The following is a 22,259-nucleotide window of genomic DNA, read 5'->3' as shown; positions in this document are numbered from 1 at the left end:
ACGCTGTGTAATGCTGAGAGTCTTGAACGTGTGATCAATGCTTGAGCGAGCCTCTTCCATCCTACGTGGCCGTTTCATATTTGATGAACATCCATTAGGAATTATAATGTCAGCAGTGATAACAGGTTCTCCCCAGTACGATCATTTTAATAAAATTGGACAATACATTTCAAAGCACACATGCCTCCGAGGCTATCACGTAGCTTATTAGAATAAAATCTTTGGAAAAGAGGAAGCTGGTATTATTTTCGAGACGCTAAGTTTTCTGAAAAAGAGTCAAAACCGGTTGGGCTGTGTATTTTTCATGTCCTGGTATTATATGTGTCTACTTATTGCTATTTATACGCTTAGTTTATGTCATTGAAAATCGTTATTTCTTCAAAAGCCTTTATAATCCTGGGAAACGATGCCATGAAACATGTGAAAACTATTGAGTTTAATTCAATGATATTGGTAGTAATCATATCGGCTATCATTCACCATTGTCTCATCACCATATGGTTAAACTAATGTGTATGACTGAAAGCCGCCTCATTTTCATTATTTAACCGTGCCTACTGTGTGTTTTAGTGCTCAAGAAGCGTATTATTAAGTTCGTAAAAATTCCCTCTCTTTTAGGAAACACCTAAAAACACGTCAGATATTCTTTCATATCAGATTTTGACCTTTCCCATCGACAAAACGCCATATTTCCTTCTCTGAACTTCAAAGTGCGAACCGAAAAATTATTGGAGATGGATGATTTCAGTACCTACGATTCGGCGAAAAGATGACGAGAACGCAACCTCAAAAGTTATTACCGAAGAAAATTATTTATTTTCGGTATGGAGGTTTTTTAATGCATTATACAGTTTAATTCGCCAACTCTCTCAAAATGGCTGTACTTTTGAGCGACAGCTACCTCAATTGCTCATTCTTTTGCCGCCATTGTCAAACTATCGACCAAATAACAATAATTTTTGGAAAAAAAATATTTTGATGTTTCATAGATTTTGATAGATTTTCAAATTATTAATCACATATTTATAGTTAGGCAACCGTTAATAAAATTTTAAGAAACGTCACACAGCTTATTCTTTTGGCCTCAGGGAAAATGGAGATGCATCTGGGACCATTAATTCTAATTGATATCTATAAAGATCGAGAAATTTATTAATTTCATGGAAAAGTGTTAGACTACCGTTTACATATTTGATATATTTAGATTATTCCCGGTATCCTACGCACAGAATGAATGTGAAAAGTTAACTAATGAAAATAGGATTTGTAAGGATTGAGGATTCTCTCCACGACTCTAGTGAATGGAGCTTCATTTTGGGCATGATTCCGCGCGATATTTCTCCAACACAAGGACGACAGGAAGCCCGTGAAACAATAACCGTAAAATGTATAAACATTAGCATCAATAAAAAATAATCTGTGAGTTAAAGCCGATGCCAAATATAAATCAAGAGTATTTTTTACTTAATAATAAGTAATTACCTGGGTTAGGGAAGAAATTAATGGATAATTGAATAGCTGCGTTAATAAAATATAATTGGCTTTCTTTTTTAAAAAAATATGGCAAGAGAATCTTTTGAATACCTATTTCTAAATAATTTCTTTTGCTATCTTCTGTTTCCAGGTTGACTTGCGACCTTCTGACGTATTTGTACTTTGCTCGCGGTGAACTCCAACCTCAACTAACTGCAGATATGTGTGTGCTGTCAATGTCATCATGTGAGGGATTTAAGCTGTGAGGGGAATCTTTCACATTATTCGCGCAAAATTTCCATAGCCTTAACAAGGTACGTGGGAGATGTGAGTCAATGTCAACACGTCAACTAATGAATCACGTGGACAATGCTATTCTTCTCTTGGTCAGCCTGAGTTATTGTCTTACCCCGTTAAATTTTGAAGTTTAAGAGTGTGAGAATATTCTTTGGAGTTGATGAAGTTCTATGTCCATTCCAGCAATTTGGTTCACATTCTCTCGCATTATGCACTATTTTTAACCTTTATTTGACCTGATGTTCATCCATGTATCATTGTCTTTATGTTTGAAGCGTTGATTTCGCCATTTCCCTTATTGATACAGGTACCGTCCAATATTTTATTTGGTCTGAAATATGTGCAAGTGAAGACTGACCCCTGGGAGTAGGATATTGTAATCCTTATCAATGCGTCGAAGATGAATCCTCATTTTGCTCGTTGTCCGCCAGTGTCAATTACCAATTTTTATTGTGTTTTTGATATTTCCCTTGTGAATCAGTGTTGAAAAGCTAGTGTTTGGTGCTTGTGAATGAAATGTTCAGAGCAGAAAGAAAGAAAGAGCAGCATCGCTGTAGGGTCAACAGTCAAACCGGCGAAAGTCATGTTTTTCAGTCCACGGTTCCTCATGATTTGAGAGGAATTTAGTGATACCGCATCCCAGAGTGGTTGTTTGAAGGGTAAGGGCTTCTTTCTTCTTTGGGGCTCGTCCAATTATGCTCGGAGTGGCCATACCCCCGGGAGTGGAAAGGCCCCCGCACACAATCATTCTCCGCAAACCTTAGGGATGCGGCCTCACCAGTCTTTTTAGCCGTGAATTCTTTGAAGGAAAGCATTTGAAACAATAACATGGGTGACTTCAGTGGGCATTCTCATGCGATTTAACGACAGAAAAACGAATTATTTGGTTTTTATCATACAGTTATGGCGTTCCCACGTCGACGGCAGGCGTTGCATGGTCTATATAAATTAATCATCGTTCAATTTTCAGCGACTAGCTGCTCACTCACACTTAGTTACAATCAGGTTAAAAGGGCATAGTCGAATCCACCGAAAATTCATCTGTTTGGATAGATACTGTTCACCAGATTTTTTTTATTTCTATGCCAACTGGGAAAAAGTTGAAACCCATTTTTTTTCATTTCAGCAAACAACTATCATTAACTTATGATTAAGTCCCAATGGTTTAGCATTGGTGAGGTAATTTCAATGAATTTATATCTGATACATTGACATTGAGGAAGTTCAACAAATTCTCATGGTGCGTAAATTACGGTAAAATCAAACCTATTCCAACGTTTGAAAGGAGTGTCGGAGGGAGGTTGGAGGCCGGTATATTCTTTATAGCTTACTCGGGCGTTTTCAAGGGCCGAGAAGCCATTTATAGCACCAGTATCCATACAATTCTGCCCCTGTGGTAGGCACCTTAATCGGTAGAATACTATAATAAATAAAAACGGGTGTTATGTAAAGGCCAGAGCATAGAGCCAAATGGCCAAAATCGCATATTTTTAATCGAATTTTTTCGTGATGTTCCACCACCTAAACATTATTTTTTCAATACGCCAGCCGAAAAAACACCTCCAGAAAACGTTTTTGCTTTTTTGGCCCTAACATATTTTATGAAAACATGCGTTAGAAGTTTTCAAATCGACGCCATATCTTCGTGTTCCGCTCAAAGTTCGTGAAAACAATTGGAAATCTGCTCCATTAAATAAGGTTTCAAATGCCGCAAACCGCATTAAAAATATTCCTTCTTGACCGAAATATTTAAAAAAGAGTGAAAATCGTATTTTCGATCTAGCCGGCCCTGGTGGGCCTCTAGCGGGCTGGAAATGTGGGGAGGTTTGCCCTATTTGATCCCAAATCGCATACCCCAGGTACGGGAAAAATCCCGGAGGGGGGACTTTTCACCCTCTTATTCGGCTATGCCCTTTTAGCTACATTCATGTCCTGGTTGTTCCTCGAACGGCCGCTGCAGAACATTTAAATTGCTGAGTGTTGGAGGTCACCCTCTTATTAGCATAAGAATGCGGCGGAATCTTATATTTGCGCGCATAATTTCACGGCTGGAAAAAGTACCGGCTTGTTGTTTTTTTAATGGTTGAAATTATTTGCATAGTATAAACAATTTAGTCAAAGGTAAAATAAAAATAATATCAAATGAGGCTTTAGCGGCTCGAAGTCATTCAAAAAGTGCTGTTTTTATATATTTTGAATTTATAAACATTAAGTTGTTGAAATAATTTGATAGTATAAAAATATCTGTCAAATATTAAGCAAAAATAACTGCATATTCTGCTTTAGCGGACGAAAAACATCATAAATAATCATTTCAGGCGAGGATGAACTTATAACACTATCGATAACGTGTTCAAAGGATAGAGAACATTCTTGGTAGTTTGAGTATTAATATTTCTCATACCCTCCGTGAGTTGCTTTCATTACTTCCGGTTACGGAATGTCCTCATACCAACTGTCGCGTTTATGAAAATTTCAGTTACGAATTGTCTGGTTTACAATTGTCACGGTTACCAGTTGTCATGGTTACGAACTGCCCGTTTACGAGATGTCGGCTACGAGGTGTCGTTCGCGTAATAGCCGTTAAAGTATTGACGTAAAACCATATAAAGTAATGACCGTTATTTACAAATATGACTACGGTTTCTGGGAAAAATTGGAGGCTTAATTTGATGATTGTGGAAGTTTTTCGTTTGGAAGAATTATTTTCATCTACTATTTTTTTTACGCTTAAACCTTTTGTTTTAAAAGAAAGAATATTTCGTGATTTATTGCTGGGAAGACCCTATTTCGATTATGTGGCTCATGGTTGGAATAATAATGGAATAATGAAAAGTGGAATTTTGAGTTAGTTGAAACAGTTTAATATAGCTCTGTAGGATGAAGTTCTAGTCCATCCTTCATTTCCCACTTTGAAAAAATTTCTTGTGCCATCAATGCTCATATATTGATTCAGTGCTCTCTATTTTCGTAATGTCATATTTTTCGTACCCATGTCAGTACAACGTTCCGTTTTCTGGAAGCCAACCAGGAAAGGGTGATATGGGAAGCGCAAATAACCTCTAGATGTGGGAAAACATTATTTCTTCAATTGTTCCCTTCTTTTATTTACTGATAATTACGAAAGCTCGTACTAATTTAGCTCTTAATTTATTCATAACTTGAATAGTATCTATTGCCAGTACCTGCATCAAAAATACATATGGCTATTTTTTTCTCAAGGCTTGGTTGCACTTATTATGATGGTTAATATATATACCTCGGATTGGAAAAGGGCTCAGGAGTGTAATTTGGTATCTTCGAATATGGGACTGAAATTTGGACGACGCCGCAGATGATTCGGACATTGTTTGGAAGTTCGGCAAGTTCGCGTCTTTCCATGGGAGCGGATCTTCACGGATTCATTGGCTAGCATGTGGATGTGGGTGGTGTAGGGGTGTTGGTGCTCACCCGTTGGTGGGAGGTGGCCGGTGGGGCTGCTTCTCCTCTTCGTCTTCCTCGTCCCGGGGGCCGTCGTCCTCCTCGCTCCCGCCCCCGCCCTCCGGCTCGCTCTCCTCCGCCACGCTGCCCCCTCCACCCTCCGCTCCCCCGCCCCCCTTTGCCTCCGCCGACTCCACCTGCAATGATCCAATGCATTGGTCCTGTGCCCAACACTCATCGCAATCATTCCGATAGTTTTCATAACGAGTGGTTGGCAAGGCGACCGGAATTTGTTGTGCTTGAAATTTTTCATTTTGACGACTCGCTGCGAGGGCTTATCTCGTCGTTGGAATGAAAAATGTCACACGGCCCAAGTTCCCATCGCGTTACCCAGTGGCGCAGCGAGAGGGGGGTCTTGGGGGATAAAACCCCCCAGAGCTCAGAGAAATTTTAAGTATAATCCATTTTACTTAATTGGATTGATATCACTAATAGAATAGTGTAAGGATTAATAAAATATCTCTCAGAAAGCCGTACAATTCACCATTTTGAACCATTCATATTAAAATTTCGCAATTTATTAATCTCGCACCTTCCACTTATGCTGGTGGGTATTCCATACCCCCACACACCCCGGTATTACTTGCACCTAAACTCCCCCAGCATTAATTCCTAGCTGCGCCCCTGGCGTTACCAACCACTCGGAATAGACAATTCGTCATGGCAACCGGTCGATTCAATTCTCCACTAAAAGCGCGCCCCGCAGGTACGCGGGACGCACAACCATGGAAATGTGTTGCTGTCCAAATATTGAACTGCTGGACCTGAGTCGTAATGAGACTGTGCACACTTTATCCTCCATTGACTAGTATTCTCCTTATCTTCGACAATCTTTGGATTTCTGCCATTAAAATGTTTGTTCGCTCCAGCAAATTAAATAGCACTCCATCACTCATCGACTCAATTGAAACTAATAAATTGAGAAACGACTAAATTGAGATTACTTTGAAACATTGAGTGAGTGTGCGTGTGTGTGATATTATTCCATTACTTACTCATGTGCTTAAAGCTTCGTTACAAGTGAGGGAAATCAGGGATAACTAATGCCATCGACTCGCGAATCAAAAGATCTGTGATGCGGTGGACATACTAGCTAGCACATGTTAGCTGTACACCTCGTGGATTCAGGTTCATATCCAGGCTGTGGCGGAGACTTTTCAGAGGTTGCCCGATCCCTGCTTTGGGGCTCTCTATAATAATAATAATAATAGTAATAATACGACTTTATTGGGCGAGATTGGGACTAGGAAGTCCCATCTTCCATCTAACCCCTCGTCAGATATGAAACGTTGTCAATTTGCAAATACAAAATTATAAGTTAACAAAGTTACCATTTCCCAAGTGTAATAAGATGTGAGCAAACGAGGGAAAACCTAAGGATATTCTTATTGGAAAAAATCCGCTGCAGGAAAACGCCCACACAAGAAGGGGGCATGAAAAACCTGCGAAAACCTTCTGAGAAAGAGCTTATGCAAAAATGGATGTATAGAGGGCTCTTCAAATGCAATACTGGGATGACGTGTTCTTTTCCCCTTGGCGCCTATCGTTTTTAGCAGGCTAATGCCAACGCTGTGTTTTCCTCACAAAAGTGACATCACCGTGACCCGAACCTAGAATCTCCCGTTTGTCGAGCGGATGCTTTACTTGCTGCGTCGCCAAGCCACCAAACTCTGATTTCACCCTTAGGGGACAGTGTGTGCCTCATAGCAAGGGCAGTGTCCAGCGGTTGCGCTCACGCGGAAGAGGGAATGAGATAGGATGTGCGTTGCGGGGCATGCTTAGTGAAATATTGCAATCATTCATCCGACGCCTGGGGCGTAATTATGGGGGGGATGAGGGGATAGATCCTCCCCCCCCCCCCCAATGCCTCAGACAAATAAAAACATTTTATTTTTGACTTAAAATACCTGCATCTGCTAAAAAGTTAAATTTTTAAGCGCCAAATTATATAAAATATATTTCCAGGCATGTCATTTTTCAACAATTTTTCCGGAATCCCGTTGCCAAGTTGGGGGGGGGGGGGGCTCTCGTGCCCCTCCCCCCCACCCACCCCACAGCGTATTCCTAGTTCCGCCACTGTCCGACGCCATTGTCTCACCAACAGTTGCAAATGGGAAAGAGGGTGGGTTGGGGTGGGCAATGGCTCTCCCCCCTCCCCCGCTCACCTCCTCCTCCCCCTCCTCCTCCCTCCGCTCCCTCTGCTCCTCCCGTTTTCGCTGCTCCTCCTTGAGCCGCTCCGCCTTGCGCCACTTGGCCCTCCGGTTCTGGAACCACACCTGCGATTAGACACACTCCGATTAGACACACTCCGGTTAGACGCATTCCCACCGGCTCGCAGTGGGCTCATATCGATAATAGCTATACAAAACCTCAAAAATGCTTTTTTTTAATACGGAATACGAAAATTTGAACAGTTGCTGTCAGTGTATTAGTATTGCTTTTGTTTATGCAAATCGTTTTTGTAACTTACTTTTTTAAACAAATGACATGGCCTCAAAGTTGAACAAATTTCGCAAATGTTGCCAACAAAAATTTACAATATCGTTGAGAGGTATGTCATGAATTGCCCACAAAAACTTACAATATCATTAAGTGGTATGTTATTATTAATTTTCGTTAACTTTCACGACTCAGTTGTTGTATTTGTCGCCGATATAATACAAAATGGTGGACCCTTTTTTGCGCCGAAATTTTGGGTTTATGTCGGATTATAAAATAAGGATCACCTAGTTACCTCGAGATAGTTATTTACACCAGATATACAAAACATGCTGTAGAGTGTTATGCCGAAAGGAGAATTGCGACCGCCGGCGATGCCAAAATTGAGATCGATTTTCGAACGTGCGGCACACTCTTGAGCTCGCTACTGGCAACGGGGGATGTCGTGCTCGGCGGATGTTGGAAATTGAATCTTTTAAAGCAAGTGAAATATATAAAAGCTTAAATATATTAGTGCCACATTTATTTTTTATTTCATAAAACCTAATTTCTTCACTGTCTTGCGATATTTATGGTCAATACGATACAGATTGGCGGACTCTGTTTTTCGTCTAAATTTTGTGTTCGTGTACGATTATAAAAAAGGATCACCGAGTTACCTCGAGATATTTTCATTAAAATTACATAAAACTTTTTAGAGTGACCATCCAAAGAAATCAACTACGACCGTTGGCATCAAACAAAATAAAATCGACGTTTCTATCGCGCAGTGCAGTCCCTGACTGCTCCCTGAGGGTATGGATTGCCGTGACGCGGCGTGGATTACAATTTGCAATTAATAATCTCTATGTACTCATCCAACTCCGGAAAAGTGGTGTCTTACTCAACTGTTCCTTTGCTTAAAAATCATTAAAAATGGTGGGCAGAGGACGTTTTTGCTCTCACCATCTCTTTCTTCCAACTGAGGGATTCTTCATATTCAGTTATCAAGCCTGAGTAAACGACCCCATTGAATAGGACTCGAAATGAAAATATTACATCCTACTTAAAATACATTTATTACTCTCAACCTACCGTAGTTCTGTGTCAACCATCACCTTGAAAATGGCTCTAGGATGTATTTTTCATTATAAATATAAGTATTATTTGCAAATAAATAGCTGAAATCCCCTTGTATGTTAGCAAGTTGAGAAATTCAAAGACGGGTAGTTTTTTTACATTATGGTAGTAAAACCGCATAAAGAAGCTGTTATTGATTTCTCCGCGTACCTAATACGGTTAGTTTGTGCATTTGTCAGAAAAATAAGTATTTATGCATATGTATAAAAATGCCTACTAACCTAATGAATGTGAACTAGCAAATAAATAGTAAAAACGACGTTGTAGTTATTTCTTAATGGAACAACGTTGACTTTTTACGTTCTTATCGCGCATTAAAATTCTCTTGTTGATTTCTCCAACTATCTTGTAAGATTCGTGGGTAATTGTTTTCAGGGAATAAAAGCTATTAAGAGGACGCATCACTCCCTTTCAATGGGTGATATTTTGTCAAATTTCTTGAACAATTGCTCATTTCAAATTTCATTATCATCTTTAAATTTGGCTGATACTCAGAGTAGAAATTTTCCATCATTGGCTTGTTTCTAAAATTTAAAAATGTGTTGCATACCTGAGAAAAATGCTTAAATTTGAGATACGGAAAAATGTTGTGAAGGGGATCTACTTTATAAATACCGCTAGAAAATTTCATGATGATAGTAAAATATAATGATATAAAATATAATTTAATGTTTTATAAAATAACTTAGTTCATTTCACATTTTTACGCATGTGAAATTTAGGAAGTCTCTAACTTAATAATGGCCGTACGAAGTGTAATACTTTCGTTTTCCTCAATGGCATAGATATGTAAACTTATAAAATTTTCAGTTATTTATTTAGTATGAAGCAATTTAATCAAATAACGCCCGAAACTATTAACTTGATATTATTAATTTTCTATAATAATTTAATAACTACAGGCGTTATTCTGTAAAACATTTACACTCATGGAAAATTAACTTTTGCATATTGAAAGGCTCACTATGTATTCTGAATGGGCTCGGCCAGCCTAGGTCCCCTCACACCTTCACGTAGCCGTAGATCATCTTCAATGTATATTCTTACGTTTTCAGGTCACCGCAGGTTTTCACTATTTTAATGAAACACTCGTCGTGTCCTATTATCTTAAGGCCATACGAAGCGTAATACTTTTATTTTTCTTAAAATATGAAGTTGAAAACGAGTAATTACTAGGGAAAATATACCAGTCGAGAGGTGCTTTCTCTTAATAGGATAGGATAATAGGATAGGTGGATTTATTCGCCATGATACGAACATATATTTGTGCGGGTTTCATCGAAAGACGCAATAGTATCAGAGATGAGAATAAGGATTACATAAAAATAATAGCAAATAGTTATAACATTGCAGCTCAACAATTTCGGAAATGACATTAGTGAATAGAAAGGAAAAAAGTATCAGAGCATTTTTGGAATTGTAAAAACGAAAATTACGCATTTTTGCGGTTTTATCTTTCTACATATTCCTGTGCACTTTATTTATATTCTATACCTTTATATTTTTTCTCGTAAAATGATCAATCATAAATAGCCTTCTTTAAGTTATTTATTTAATTTTCCTGCTGACCGTGCTCGGTAGTAATGCATATTAAGTCTGACCTCTCCTCAGGTAATGAAACTTCCATTTCCAACTTTTTACACATCTCTTCCTTTTCTTTGGCGTCCAATTCTTCATCCGAGCAGGCGGTGCATATCCAATAGCTTTCAACGGAAATATCGCTGTTTTTCACTTTATCAACTGAGTGTGCATACAAGAGGAGCAATTATTACGTCTTGTGTCCTTTTTTACTCCTTAAAGGCAGGGCACACCCTCATTCACGGTATTGTTTTCGTTTGTTTAAGCACCTGCTGCGGGCACCAAGTACGCGTTTGAGCACCAACTACATCTGGCGCTATCTCGTCAGTCCGACCAGTTGCAGTGTTTTTCCTTGTAATGGCGTGCAATGTTTCTCCCTCGGGAAGCCCCTTCGCGTCGTTGAGGATTGCGCGGGTGCACTTTCATCTGTTTCTCCTCATCATCCCCTGCGTCCCCCCTCCCTACCCTCAGTAGGCTCCAAGGAGGATCCAATCCTCATTGATCCTCCCCCCCTTTCCACGGCAGAGGGGAGGGTGTCGCCCACGTGGCCAACTGCTCCCACCCGCACCGCTCTCTCCCTCTCTCTCCACAAACACGTCTCCGCGACTCTCCTCCGAGGAGCTAGAGCGGGAGAAATGGTCGCGAAGTAACCAAAAGCCGAAGCTAACCCCAACTTTAATACTGTTCTGGGAAATGGAAAGAGAAGGGTAACAAATTATTAATGGATGTTATTAGAATCGTGATATGTCTCCTTCTTGGTGAGAATGTTATTAGAAGGAAATGAAATGTATACAACGTGCAAGTAAACGCAATGGTCGGCACACGAGAATCGTCCCTCGTCGTAATCACGGATTCTTCCGTTTCAATCATCGTCTCGCGCGCAGAAAGCGATAAGCGTTCTTGTTAACTCTGACGTACCTTCTTACCTAGTCTATTTTACCATAATTACTGCTGTAGCATGAGGCGATTGTTTTTTTCCAAAAACCTCTTTATTTACTTCAAATTACAGAATTTTTATATCGTCACACTCCTTCAAGCAAATATATCATTTGCTTCTCTTCTGAACGATCGCCTATCATTTTTTCATCAAAAACTGCCTGGCAACAGCAAGTAACAGTTTATAAATTCCAAACGTTACATTCTTCCTTCGCCCTATGAAGGATATTGTCCAAGGATGATAGCACCCCCGGACCATATCTTACGAAGATACCGATGGAGTGCCCCTTGCCAGATGGCGACACATCCGAGCACTTCCAAAATATCCGATCCACCCACCGCTTTGCTTAGCACATCCGCGTTCTTTTGTGATCGGCTATTTCCATTTCTTTCTCCTTAACACTAGAATGCTGGGAAATTGGCATACCCCAAGAATGCCGGGATGGTGTCATTTTGACGCCCATACTCTTATAGCCGTGTTACGTTGCAGATTATTATTTTTCATAGGCGCTAATGTTAATGCGTCAACTACTTTGCAATATTTGTTTTTTCTTCCTTTATATTTTCAAAAAATAAATTTTTAAAGAGATTACCAGTGAAGTAAAAAGTTTTATGCAAAAAAATCTACTCTCTTGTACTGCAGCTTCTTTTTTTGCGATTAATTTTCGTCTTCGAATGTGGAAGTTTGCTTTAACACTAGGAATACCGGACTTGACACCCCTCCTAGAACTACCAAATGGAGTCATTTTGACTCCTACCTTATAATTGTTTATTTTTCCAGTTTATCAATGTTTTTATGTATACATTGCTTTAGTTTATCATTATTGTTTATTATTGCATTATTTCAGACGTTATTTAAACAAAAAAATCATATTTTATAAAAAATGCGAGTTTCGACGGCATTGCTTTGAAATTCTTTTTTCCTACATGTTATGTTGTTTTAATAGGATTTTCACAGAGTAATTGGATAAAACAGCAAACATAGACATTTCAACACATTTTATCATCATGTTTGAATGATCAAAAATATTACCTAGGCTACATGGAAGTTGGGAAAATAATTAAATACAGCAAAAAAACTGCATTTGATAAGCCACGCATTTGGCTAAGGTGCTTTACAGTTCAAGCATTGTCGTTCATTGTCCACAGTTGCCCACAGAAATACTTTTGGCAGGTCATACAATTCCATACTGAGCGATTATTTCTGCACTTTGGTATTGCCTGGAAATATTTTTTTGCAGAATCCCGTCAGAAGAATATGCAGCATTGGACACGCCACGCTTTTGTCGAGATCTAATTTGAGTATCAGCCGACTCTGTATCGAGCTTTTTCAAAAGCGTCTTGCGCCAAATGTTTTAGGTAGTCTCCTTGTACACCATTCATGAATACCTGCTAAGTCGGAAGTATTTTCCAACGAGTGGATAGGCCATCGCTGAGTATATGTTCTTGTGGTAATAATGTGATTTCATTTCTTTTGGTACTTCTCTTCGAATTATTTACCTTTCCCATAATGCTAGTATCCTAGCTTTTTCGCTGTTCGGCGAGTTTGACTGAGGTAATGTAATTATCTACAATAACATTTCACCATTTTTCAGAAACGTTTGCATTAGTTTCAGTACTACTAAACGGCAATCTGCATGAAGTGAATAATCTTTTCCATCATTAGGGAAGGCATTTGCAAGATATTTGCCATCATTGTTAACAGCTAGCCAATATTCATGGCCGTATTTGTCCGGCTTAGATGGAATGTACTGAGTAAAATACACCTGATTTTACTGGGGAGAATTTGTTCAACAACCGTGATGTATGGACCAGGTTTGTAACAAGGAATGTAATTATCTGTGAATCTATCCTACAATATTGAAAAGATGGCATAATTGACAGTTTTGAGCCGCTGGAATCGATTAGATTTCTCATCAAATCTTAGATAATGCAAAACTTTTACAAACCGGTTCCCAGTCGTTCATTTTAGATAATGGTATTCCCCAGTCGTTTGACCAAATACTTGCAATAGAGAGATCATTTGTACCTGATATTCAACGGGCATAAAATATGGCTTTATACATGCATCTAGCTCCCCACCGAAAAGAGTAAAATCTTCATAATTTTGTTTGCGTGCTTCCACAATTTTACATCACTTTATGTGGGTCAGTATAAACGAATCAATAAATAATCGTAGATAATATCTTTGTTTTGTAACTCCCTCTGAAAGGGAAAGTAAATGTAAATTACTGCATATCCTTTGCACTCGTTTTGTCTGAATCTTCAGACTAGCTAGAAGCGTTTTGAGGGATAAAATCTTCGACTTCGTCAGAGACGAAATGATCTTCCTTTTCGCATTCCGATTCACCTTCCGGTATGGAATGCAACATAGAAAGGACTTCTTCACGCTTTAGCCTACTTCTTCTGGTCATACTGCCAGTCAGAAAAAATGGAAGCCTTACTTCACAAGAGTTCTGCAGTCCACTCGAGAGTTCACTGGATTCACTAATGCGAAGGACAGCGCACGATTTTCCTGTGCGGCGCGCGACAGCCAGCGCTGTCAGAGCCGATAATGCTAGGACAATAACTTTATTTCATTCTACTGATTTATTTTCCTGGTTCATCCTTATATCAATGGAAGGATACAAAGGTACTTTTTCAGGTTTGAAAATGAACTTCCACGAGGTCAAGGGTGAAATAAAAGCGCTGCAGTGCAATACAGTATTGAGCTGTAGCGAGCCTGATAGGCGGGGAGAAGGGAGGGGTAAGGGATGAGGGCAAGACACGACGGCTTCTAAACACATGAATTTGAAAATGCTCAATATGAATAGCATATTCACCACTTTATCGCAGGATAAAATTATATCTGGACATTCATATGGTTTGTAGTTCCAAACACGGACACGTAAAATTAGAAATGCCTTCAAATTCTCGCAATTATTGACCTAAAAGCGAAATAATCATATATTTAAGCTACCGATTGATTTAAATTAATTATTAACATAAGAAGAAATAAACTCTTGAACAAATATTACTATTTGGCGAAAAGACGAGCAAAATACAATAGGGAGTCAAAATGACTCCCTTTGGTAGTTGAAGGTAAATTTTAAAAAATGAGTACTATTTGACTTTCTAGAACTATTTTGATCGCAAAGTTTTATTTCGTGTCAAAAATGAATAAAAGTCACGAAATTTCAGGCCAGAATTCGGAAAATTTTAGTCAGGGCAGAGAAATAAAAATCGCGAGGAGTCAAAATGACTCCATCGGTAGTTCTAGTGTTAAAGCATGAAAATTTGGAAACAATAAAATCAATTACGAATATTTACCTACAAAATTGTATAAAAGACAATACAAAAACTTTGTAAAAGCACAAATTAAAATCAAATACTTTTTCGTACAGACTTCGAAAAAGCTTTATCTAAATCGCAGGTTCTTTACATTTCTGGTACTTTCGCACTCTTTTGGCCGTACATAAGCCATATACTGACTGTTTACACACCTTACAAAAACCAACTGTTCTTTTTTTGCATTTCATCTTTACTTGACAGTTCCTAGTCCGTTCTTGAACTCACACTCTTCAGACTCTTTAGAATATTGACAAAATTGTTTTGACGCAATTTAAGGACTTGCATGCTCTTCTGCTAACTTTTGCAAAAGCATTTCTGGAATGCCTATTGTGAAGTTATTTCCTTACTCATTATCCAAGCATTTACAGCGGCCAAGTCAAGAGTATTCTGGAAACAATGAACAGGCCATCGTCTGGTTCCAGTTCTGACCGAATTCTTCTGCCCCATCCAATCAATATAATAACTAATCCGCACTTTGTCTCATTATAACAATTTCTGGCGATTTCTTACAGTTGTCACTAAAAAAAACCAACTATCAAAATGACACCCTCCGGCATTCAAGGTAAATTTGAATTTTTTCGACGAATAAAAGAGAGGAAGGTATCCCTAACACTGTCATCTTATGCAGCCCAAAAATGGTTAAGAATCACGAAATATTTTATTCTACAGCACTCTGTAAAGGCCAGATTTGAAAAAAATGTCTTCTTCAAGCACTCGTTTAAGGATAATATTGGATGGTGATCGTACTCCCCTTTATCCATTGCTGTGAGCAAACGGCATTCGTGAGGCTCCATTTCCGCCTGCTTGGCTGCTCATCTTCCTCTCCTACTTCCTGGTTTGTTTCCCTCAAGCAATTATTTCTCATCTATCCTCTCCTCTCCCTCCCTCTCCATGTAATCTGCCTCACAAAAATCACTTTGGATCTTTAAAACTGTGAGACTCATCGCTTCGGCCTTCCTAAACTTTTTCACAAATATTTCACCTAAAAAACTCACTTATATGTGGAATTCAGAAACGGCACCCAGTATGCTCAACCAACCGGCGAAAAGGGTACTCTCCCATTCCGCAGCAAAACGCCACATCAACGCGATTAAGTCCAGCCCGTCTTTCCACTTCTTCCGCGACTCGACTTTAAGCCTACGACGGAAAAAATCGAGACGTCTCAGCTCGTAGCTTCAACTTTTCCACTCAATCTTACGTCTTTCTGCCACACTCCTTAATTGCTCCAATCAGCTCCCTCTAACCAGTCGCTATCCGATTCCAATTCACGAAGCTCAAACTGGCCCCTGCATCTTTTCGTATTTTGCGAGTTTTTTCTTTCCAACCCGTGAAGAGTATAGGGTACATTCACAGTTCGGCGTCTCGTTAACGCCGCGGCCCGTGAGCCAATCAGAGCCCGTCTTTGAGAATTGATAATGTCAAGTCGCCAGCTCGCTGCGTCGTCAGATTTTCTCACGATTTTTTTTGCTGTCACGATCAGATTTTCTCTGCGTGAAGGCGGCAGTACGCCGGCGATTTCGAATTGGTGTTTGTTTATGGGAAGCTTTGGTATACAAATTCGCAGGAGTGGCTCTAACGGGAGTGGCAAATTATATTAATTTCATTCACTTTCGTTTTAAGCATAGATATTTCGAATCTTTCCTAAACATGAGATAAATGTCGACCCTATATTAGATTACAATCACTGAAGAGCATATATTAGCATAACATATACCCGTCAATGGTATCACAGACTAAATACAGTGTGAGAGCTCCTTCCTTACGGTCGTTAAAATTCATATTTATATTTTTTTAATTGTACCCTCATAATCTGCTCAGTTGAAGCTATTTAGATATCATGGCTGGAACAATCGTTTTGAGCAACAGTTATAATAAATAAATGTTCCTGATAAATTTTCACGTTACTCATGTTCATTGAGTTTTTGTAATATGTTATTTTTGTATATTCCGAGGTAGGAAATAAAACCTTAATGTCATAATCATACATAGACTAGTGACATCACTGTATACATGATTAGCGGCTCCATGGTCGTCATATTAACTTCTAATGCAATTAATAGTCAAGAAGAATATTTTAAGAACAGGAATTGCGTGAAAATGCACAAAACAACATATGGATTGTGCGTTCGGTTCGAAATCATCAGATGATATGCTTCCGCGCCGATTTTTAGGAGACGACGCTTCTCGTCTTTTAGTTATTTTCGCAACGCAGAGCCGTGAGGGGCTTGTGGAATCTTACAATTCAAGTCTAGTTTTCGGGTCGTTGAAAAAAAACGTTGAAAACCAGATAGAGCGAGACAGGGAGGGACTGGGTTCTTCCTCCGAAGTTGGGGACGGTCTTTTCACTCAGCGAGCTGTCATTCATCTAACAAGAGGCTCCAGAGAAGAGTCTTGTCGGTAAATTTTGCTTTTTCCATCAAGAGAATTATCAATGTTAATCATCAAAGAATATAGCTTTTCTGCTTATGTTTTTTCCTTCTCCTCAGGGCGTTAAAAGTTCAACGAATAACGAATTCCGATTCGAAAACTAGGCATGAATATTAAGAATGAGTCCATAATATTGTATTGCAACACAAAAGGAAACCAAATACATGTGTATCTTAGTAATGCGTCGTGCTGAAACAGGAAAATGAAACATTTCAAAGGAAGCTTCCGCGTGAATTAATGGGAAAACATCAGACGTTGCATGTGTGCAAAAAATTTCCTCGCACAGAACTACAATTTTTAGTGAAAATCATGAAAAAATTGTGAATAGCATGTTTCTGGCAAAGAAATCCTAGAAGGCAATCATGAAAAAATAACATAGATGGGAATCGAATATGGAACTTCAGAATGGTATTTCAACACCGTAACCTTTAGACCACATTTACAAGTACTTGTACATCGTTTTAAAAAAACTACATTTCACTTGTAAATGTTGAATTCCTTTTTATAAATATTAGGTATGAGATTGAGCTTAATATTAATTATTTGAGCTTGATTTTGAGCAATAAACGATTACGTTCAACGCGTAGTGTATCTCTTGCGGGCTAATACGTATGTTGACTTGTATCCTAGCGACTGGAGCGCCGCTATTTATTGCGATGGGTGGGAATCAACGGTACCATGGGAGTGGAGAATCATATGTAGAGTATTTATGTTGGGGCTAATCAGTTTTCCTCTTTCACGAATGAAACCAAAAAGAAAACTGGTTGACGAGTCCATTATTGCAGTGGCCGATATCGAAAGCTCACTATCGCAATACGACAATTTTTCGACTGATGGCGATTGCGGTTGCTTATATCGGAGCGATAACTAGAACTAGCCCGATTATATAACAAAATAATATTTGTTGGGTTTATTGGATGGGAGACCGTGGTATCTACTTATTATCCTGCTAATATTTTGATTTTCGCCATCGAGCGATAATGTTACCTCGATGTTTGATCGGAAAACGAAAAATGAAGGAGATATTCGAAACTCATAATCGAATTCCCGTTATATTTCAAAGGGGTGATATTTGGTGATGCTTCGATATGTCTCCCAGGCTTACCCGAGGAAACGGGACCGCTTTGGCCCGTGCTCCAGACATCCTCCGTTTGACGTCTGCCCTGCCCCCCTCCCCCAAGACGCTAATGAGGAAAGCCGTCGACGAGCCGCTGAATTATGCAGCATCAACAAAGGGCCCTCCCCTCCTCTCCCTCTTTCCCTTCCCCTCCCCTCCTCCCCTCCAACGACTCTCGGCCGCCACCTGCAGTGGTAGTACTCGCGCGCCTCGCCATCCGCGTGAGTCAGCACCGTCGCGCTGCATAAAGCAATTAGGGAAATTGGAGGGATTTGGGAGGCGCCATCTTGCGGCTTTTTGGCAGAAATCTCGGCGAATAGTTGGCCGCTTGGCACAGGAAGCCCTCGTTGCAGCCCTGTCGAACTGTATCGCCTGCAATGTTGCCGCTCAAAGATGCATCCACCGTAGGATTCTCATCCACCCTTGCCATTCCCCCATGCGAATAGCAATTACCAGCCGATCCCACTTACTTCCATTTCTTGCAAAATGCTGGAACATATTATTTTCAGTACGATAATGGGTTATCTAGTTAGCCAAAATCTGTTAGCGAAAGAATTTAGCCCGGATTTAGAAAAGGGAAGTCTTTTGAAATTCAACGTACTCTCTTCGTTCTCGATAATTTAGCCGCGGGTGACAGAGATGTTCAAGTCGATGCTGTTACTTAGACTTCAGAAAGGCATTCGAGAAGGTTCCGCATTTATAGCTGATTCAAAAGTTGGAAGTATACGGTATAGATACGCACGTAATTGGTTGGATCAAAGATTTCCTAAACGATCGCGAACAGAGGGTTGGTTTGGATGGAGTTATCTCGGATGCTATTCAAGTTACCTCAGGTGTACCCCAAGGAATTGTTATAGGTCCTCTTTTGTTCCTTCTTTATATAAATGTCATTACCACAACGGTCACTAGCAGGGGCAGATCCAGGATTTATTTTTGGGGGGGCACAAGCAAGGCCTGGTTGAGGATTTTTATGGGGGGCCACAAGGATACCCCGTAATACAAAACGAACGCAATGATGACAGAACCGTATTAAAAGTCTTTTATAAGGGTCTGGGGGGGCACGTGCCCCCCGTGCCCCCCGTGCCCCCCCCCCTAGATCCGCCTATGGTCACGAGCAAAATCCGCCTCTTCGCAGATGATGTAGTTGTATACAGAGAAGTTTACGGCCATTGCGATAGAATAAATGAACGATGCTGCCATAAATGAATTTGGTGAAAATGAATACCAAATGGTTTAGTACATGGAAGTTAAATTAAATCTTGAAAAGTCTATGGTGATGAATTTTTGGGAAAAGGATACACCTTCAAGAAGGAGCTACGCCGCTAACGGGATTCAACCATCAAATGCCGAACTCGTAAAATACATAGGGGTCAACATTACTCGGGGTCTTTCCTGGGGATATACACATACGCAAAGTATGCGGAAAAGCTAACCGTAAACTAGGGTTTGTAAAAATAATTCTCGGTAACAGCCCTAAAATAGTGAAAAAGAAAAGCTACCTGACTCTAGTGAGGCCTCACTTAGAATATGCTGCAAGCCTGTGGTACCCTTATGAAGTGGGACTGATATCTGAAATCAATCGAGTACAATTCAGGGCGGCCAGAGCTGTTACGATAAAAATTGCAGCATTTCCAGTATGTTACACGAGTTAGGATGGGAACCTTCACAGGAGCGTAGATGGAAGTATGGGCTAAATTTACTTAGTAAATTCGGAGAAAATGTTTTCTCAGACGACGTGAAACATATTCTACGTTTACCGTCATACTATGGTAGACGTGATCACGAGAAGAAAATAAAAGAAATATGCTGTAAAACAGAGAGATTGAAAATTTCATTCTTCCCTCGTACCATTAAGGATAGCAACGGCACGCCACGGCGTCTAAATTAATAGAATTAATGGTGTCACTCGCTTGGACGGCTCATTGCATGTTTTTTTCTTCAATAGTTCTAACCTTGCTTGGGTTTGCTATCCTTTGGAAAGTTTTGTATTTGCATGAATGTGCTCGTATATTTTGCTAATATGCGTAATATTTCTATGACCGACGGTGCTCTACTCCTGAATGCTGCTTATTGGTGATTGGTTACCATCTGTCAAACACTCTAGAGGTGGCTGGCTGGGTATTATATAGATAATAGCGGTGTCGTAGGATACCAATGACTACAGCGAGCAAGATGAATGCCTCGTCTATATTTCATATGAACCAAAACAAAATTCCATTTAGCGTATTAATTGTTAGTATTGAAATAAGTGCATCAGTGGCAAACAATGTCTCAGGCTCTGAACTTGTAATTAAATTCGAAAAGCTCATCGGAGTATTTTGAACGTGTCTAAAGCTCAGAAGTAATTGGTGAAAGTAATTGTTACTGACAGTGACGCATTCCTTTGTATATAAGTAAGGTATTTTATTCGGAAATGTAGTTCAGTATGTTTTTGTTATTAACCACGTTCTTGCGGGCAAAAATGGGCCCACGTTTGATCTTTCCACTCCTTTCATGAGAATATTAAACATGCTGTGAATCTTTTGTAAGCAAAACCTACTTTGATTTGAGTAATATTGATCTTAGATCCTTTCGTCTGCTCAGCTATGCTGTTCCATTAGAAGCAAATTTCATCATACTGCTCATCTCATTTCAATTAGACGCATAGCAGAAACCCATCTCATCTCATTTAAGCTTGAGGCGACGGAAGTATAATATCGGGACGATAACTGTCGTCTAATGGGACTCGATAATAACGTCAAGGTAAAAACTGATAAGAAGTCGCCTACCGATAAAATGTCACGATATATCGCACGGCATGGGCCGCGAGTGTCCGCGATGCCTTTTGTTGGCGACACCCTCTCATTTGCTCATCCGTATCACAATGTCGGTTTTTGAGCTCATCATCCGCGGAGCATATCGATCACGCACCTTTGATTGCGCTGGCCTGGATTGCTGAAGCGTTTGCCCAGAGTGCTCACGTCGTTCCAAATAAATACATATTAATTTCCCGAAGAAGAAATCCGCGTGTGTGATGAACGGGGAGGTAGGCATTGAATGGGGAGGATTCGCTGCTCAACAAGCGACATTTCAATGGGTGAGTGGGGTCATTTGATGGTGGAGAGAGGGTCATCTAAAAGTGGTAGCGTCTTTATCTCTGTGCGTCGTTCGCGAAGGAAGGAAAGCTATTCGCCACGCTTACACTCCGCCCCCGTCGTATGTTCTCCTCTTCATATTTTTTCTCTTTCTTCTGGATATTTCTCACGCAGTTTTTTTTTAAACACAGTGAAACCTGTCTTGAGCGACCGCTGAACGGATGAAGAACAGTGTTCCATTAATTAGAAGATCGCTGAATAGAGGTGAGAGATTCAGAATTTTCAGGATTGCGTTAGAATGATATCAATCATTCACGTATTTTTTCACGAAGCCTCTAGCTGCATTATTATGTAGCTAGAGGCTTCAAATTTTTATGTCATGGATAAATGTCATTTCCAGGAGTATAAAATGAATTTATACTATTTGCAGGCAACCTAAGGGCGGATGTGTTTTTGCGAATGCGAGCTCCTAGGAACGCTATTTTGGGCTTAGAGTTTCTGAACAACGAAATGAAACAGGGAGAACAATTCTCAAATAATAGTAATAAGTATATAGTTAGTGGAATTAGAGGTCTGGGACTGCAGGATTGGTCGTTGATCGCAATAAGAGAGGCCTCTGGCGTTTGCAGGAGATGGCTGCTGGGAAGAGCCGAAATGTTTCATTGCTCATGTGGACAGTCCATTCGATTGCAGGGGAAAGTGACCGCTTTTGCAGGGTACCGCGTCGCGTAGCCCAAACTTGTCGCTCGATCGAAAAATCGCTCTCATTTCCTTGGTCACAAACTTTTTTCCAGGATTTCTTGGTAGAATTCTTAATAAATCTCTACTGCTGCATCATACTGCCCTGATCACGACGCTACAGGCTGACACACAATCTCAGTTCACAGTCCAAAGTAGTGATGAGTTGTTCGCTCTTATGAATTGAATTTCTGTGAGTTAATATGTTTTCACCGGGGGCGGTGGTGATTGAAGATATCATCTTTGATGTA

At 39.9% G+C, this 22,259-nt stretch overlaps 1 protein-coding gene across 1 annotated transcript in view; it reads right to left on the bottom strand.

Annotated features, from left to right (window-relative positions):
- The window catches only part of LOC124171212 (diencephalon/mesencephalon homeobox protein 1-like), a 177,008-nt gene that overhangs the window by 42,477 nt on the left and 112,272 nt on the right, over nucleotides 1–22,259 (bottom strand). The window contains exons 5-7 of the mRNA XM_046550353.1: nucleotides 7,444–7,526; nucleotides 6,835–6,931; nucleotides 5,221–5,387 (exon numbers count right to left, since the gene is read on the bottom strand). Coding sequence (XP_046406309.1) covers nucleotides 5,221–5,387; nucleotides 6,835–6,931; nucleotides 7,444–7,526 — 347 coding nt within the window. The remainder of the gene's footprint in view (nucleotides 1–5,220; nucleotides 5,388–6,834; nucleotides 6,932–7,443; nucleotides 7,527–22,259) is intronic.

This window comes from Ischnura elegans, chromosome X, assembly GCF_921293095.1.
Source record: "Ischnura elegans chromosome X, ioIscEleg1.1, whole genome shotgun sequence".
NCBI lineage: Eukaryota > Metazoa > Arthropoda > Insecta > Odonata > Coenagrionidae > Ischnura > Ischnura elegans.
Note: the sequence above shows the minus strand (reverse complement) of the source record. Positions and strands in the feature narration are given on the sequence as shown.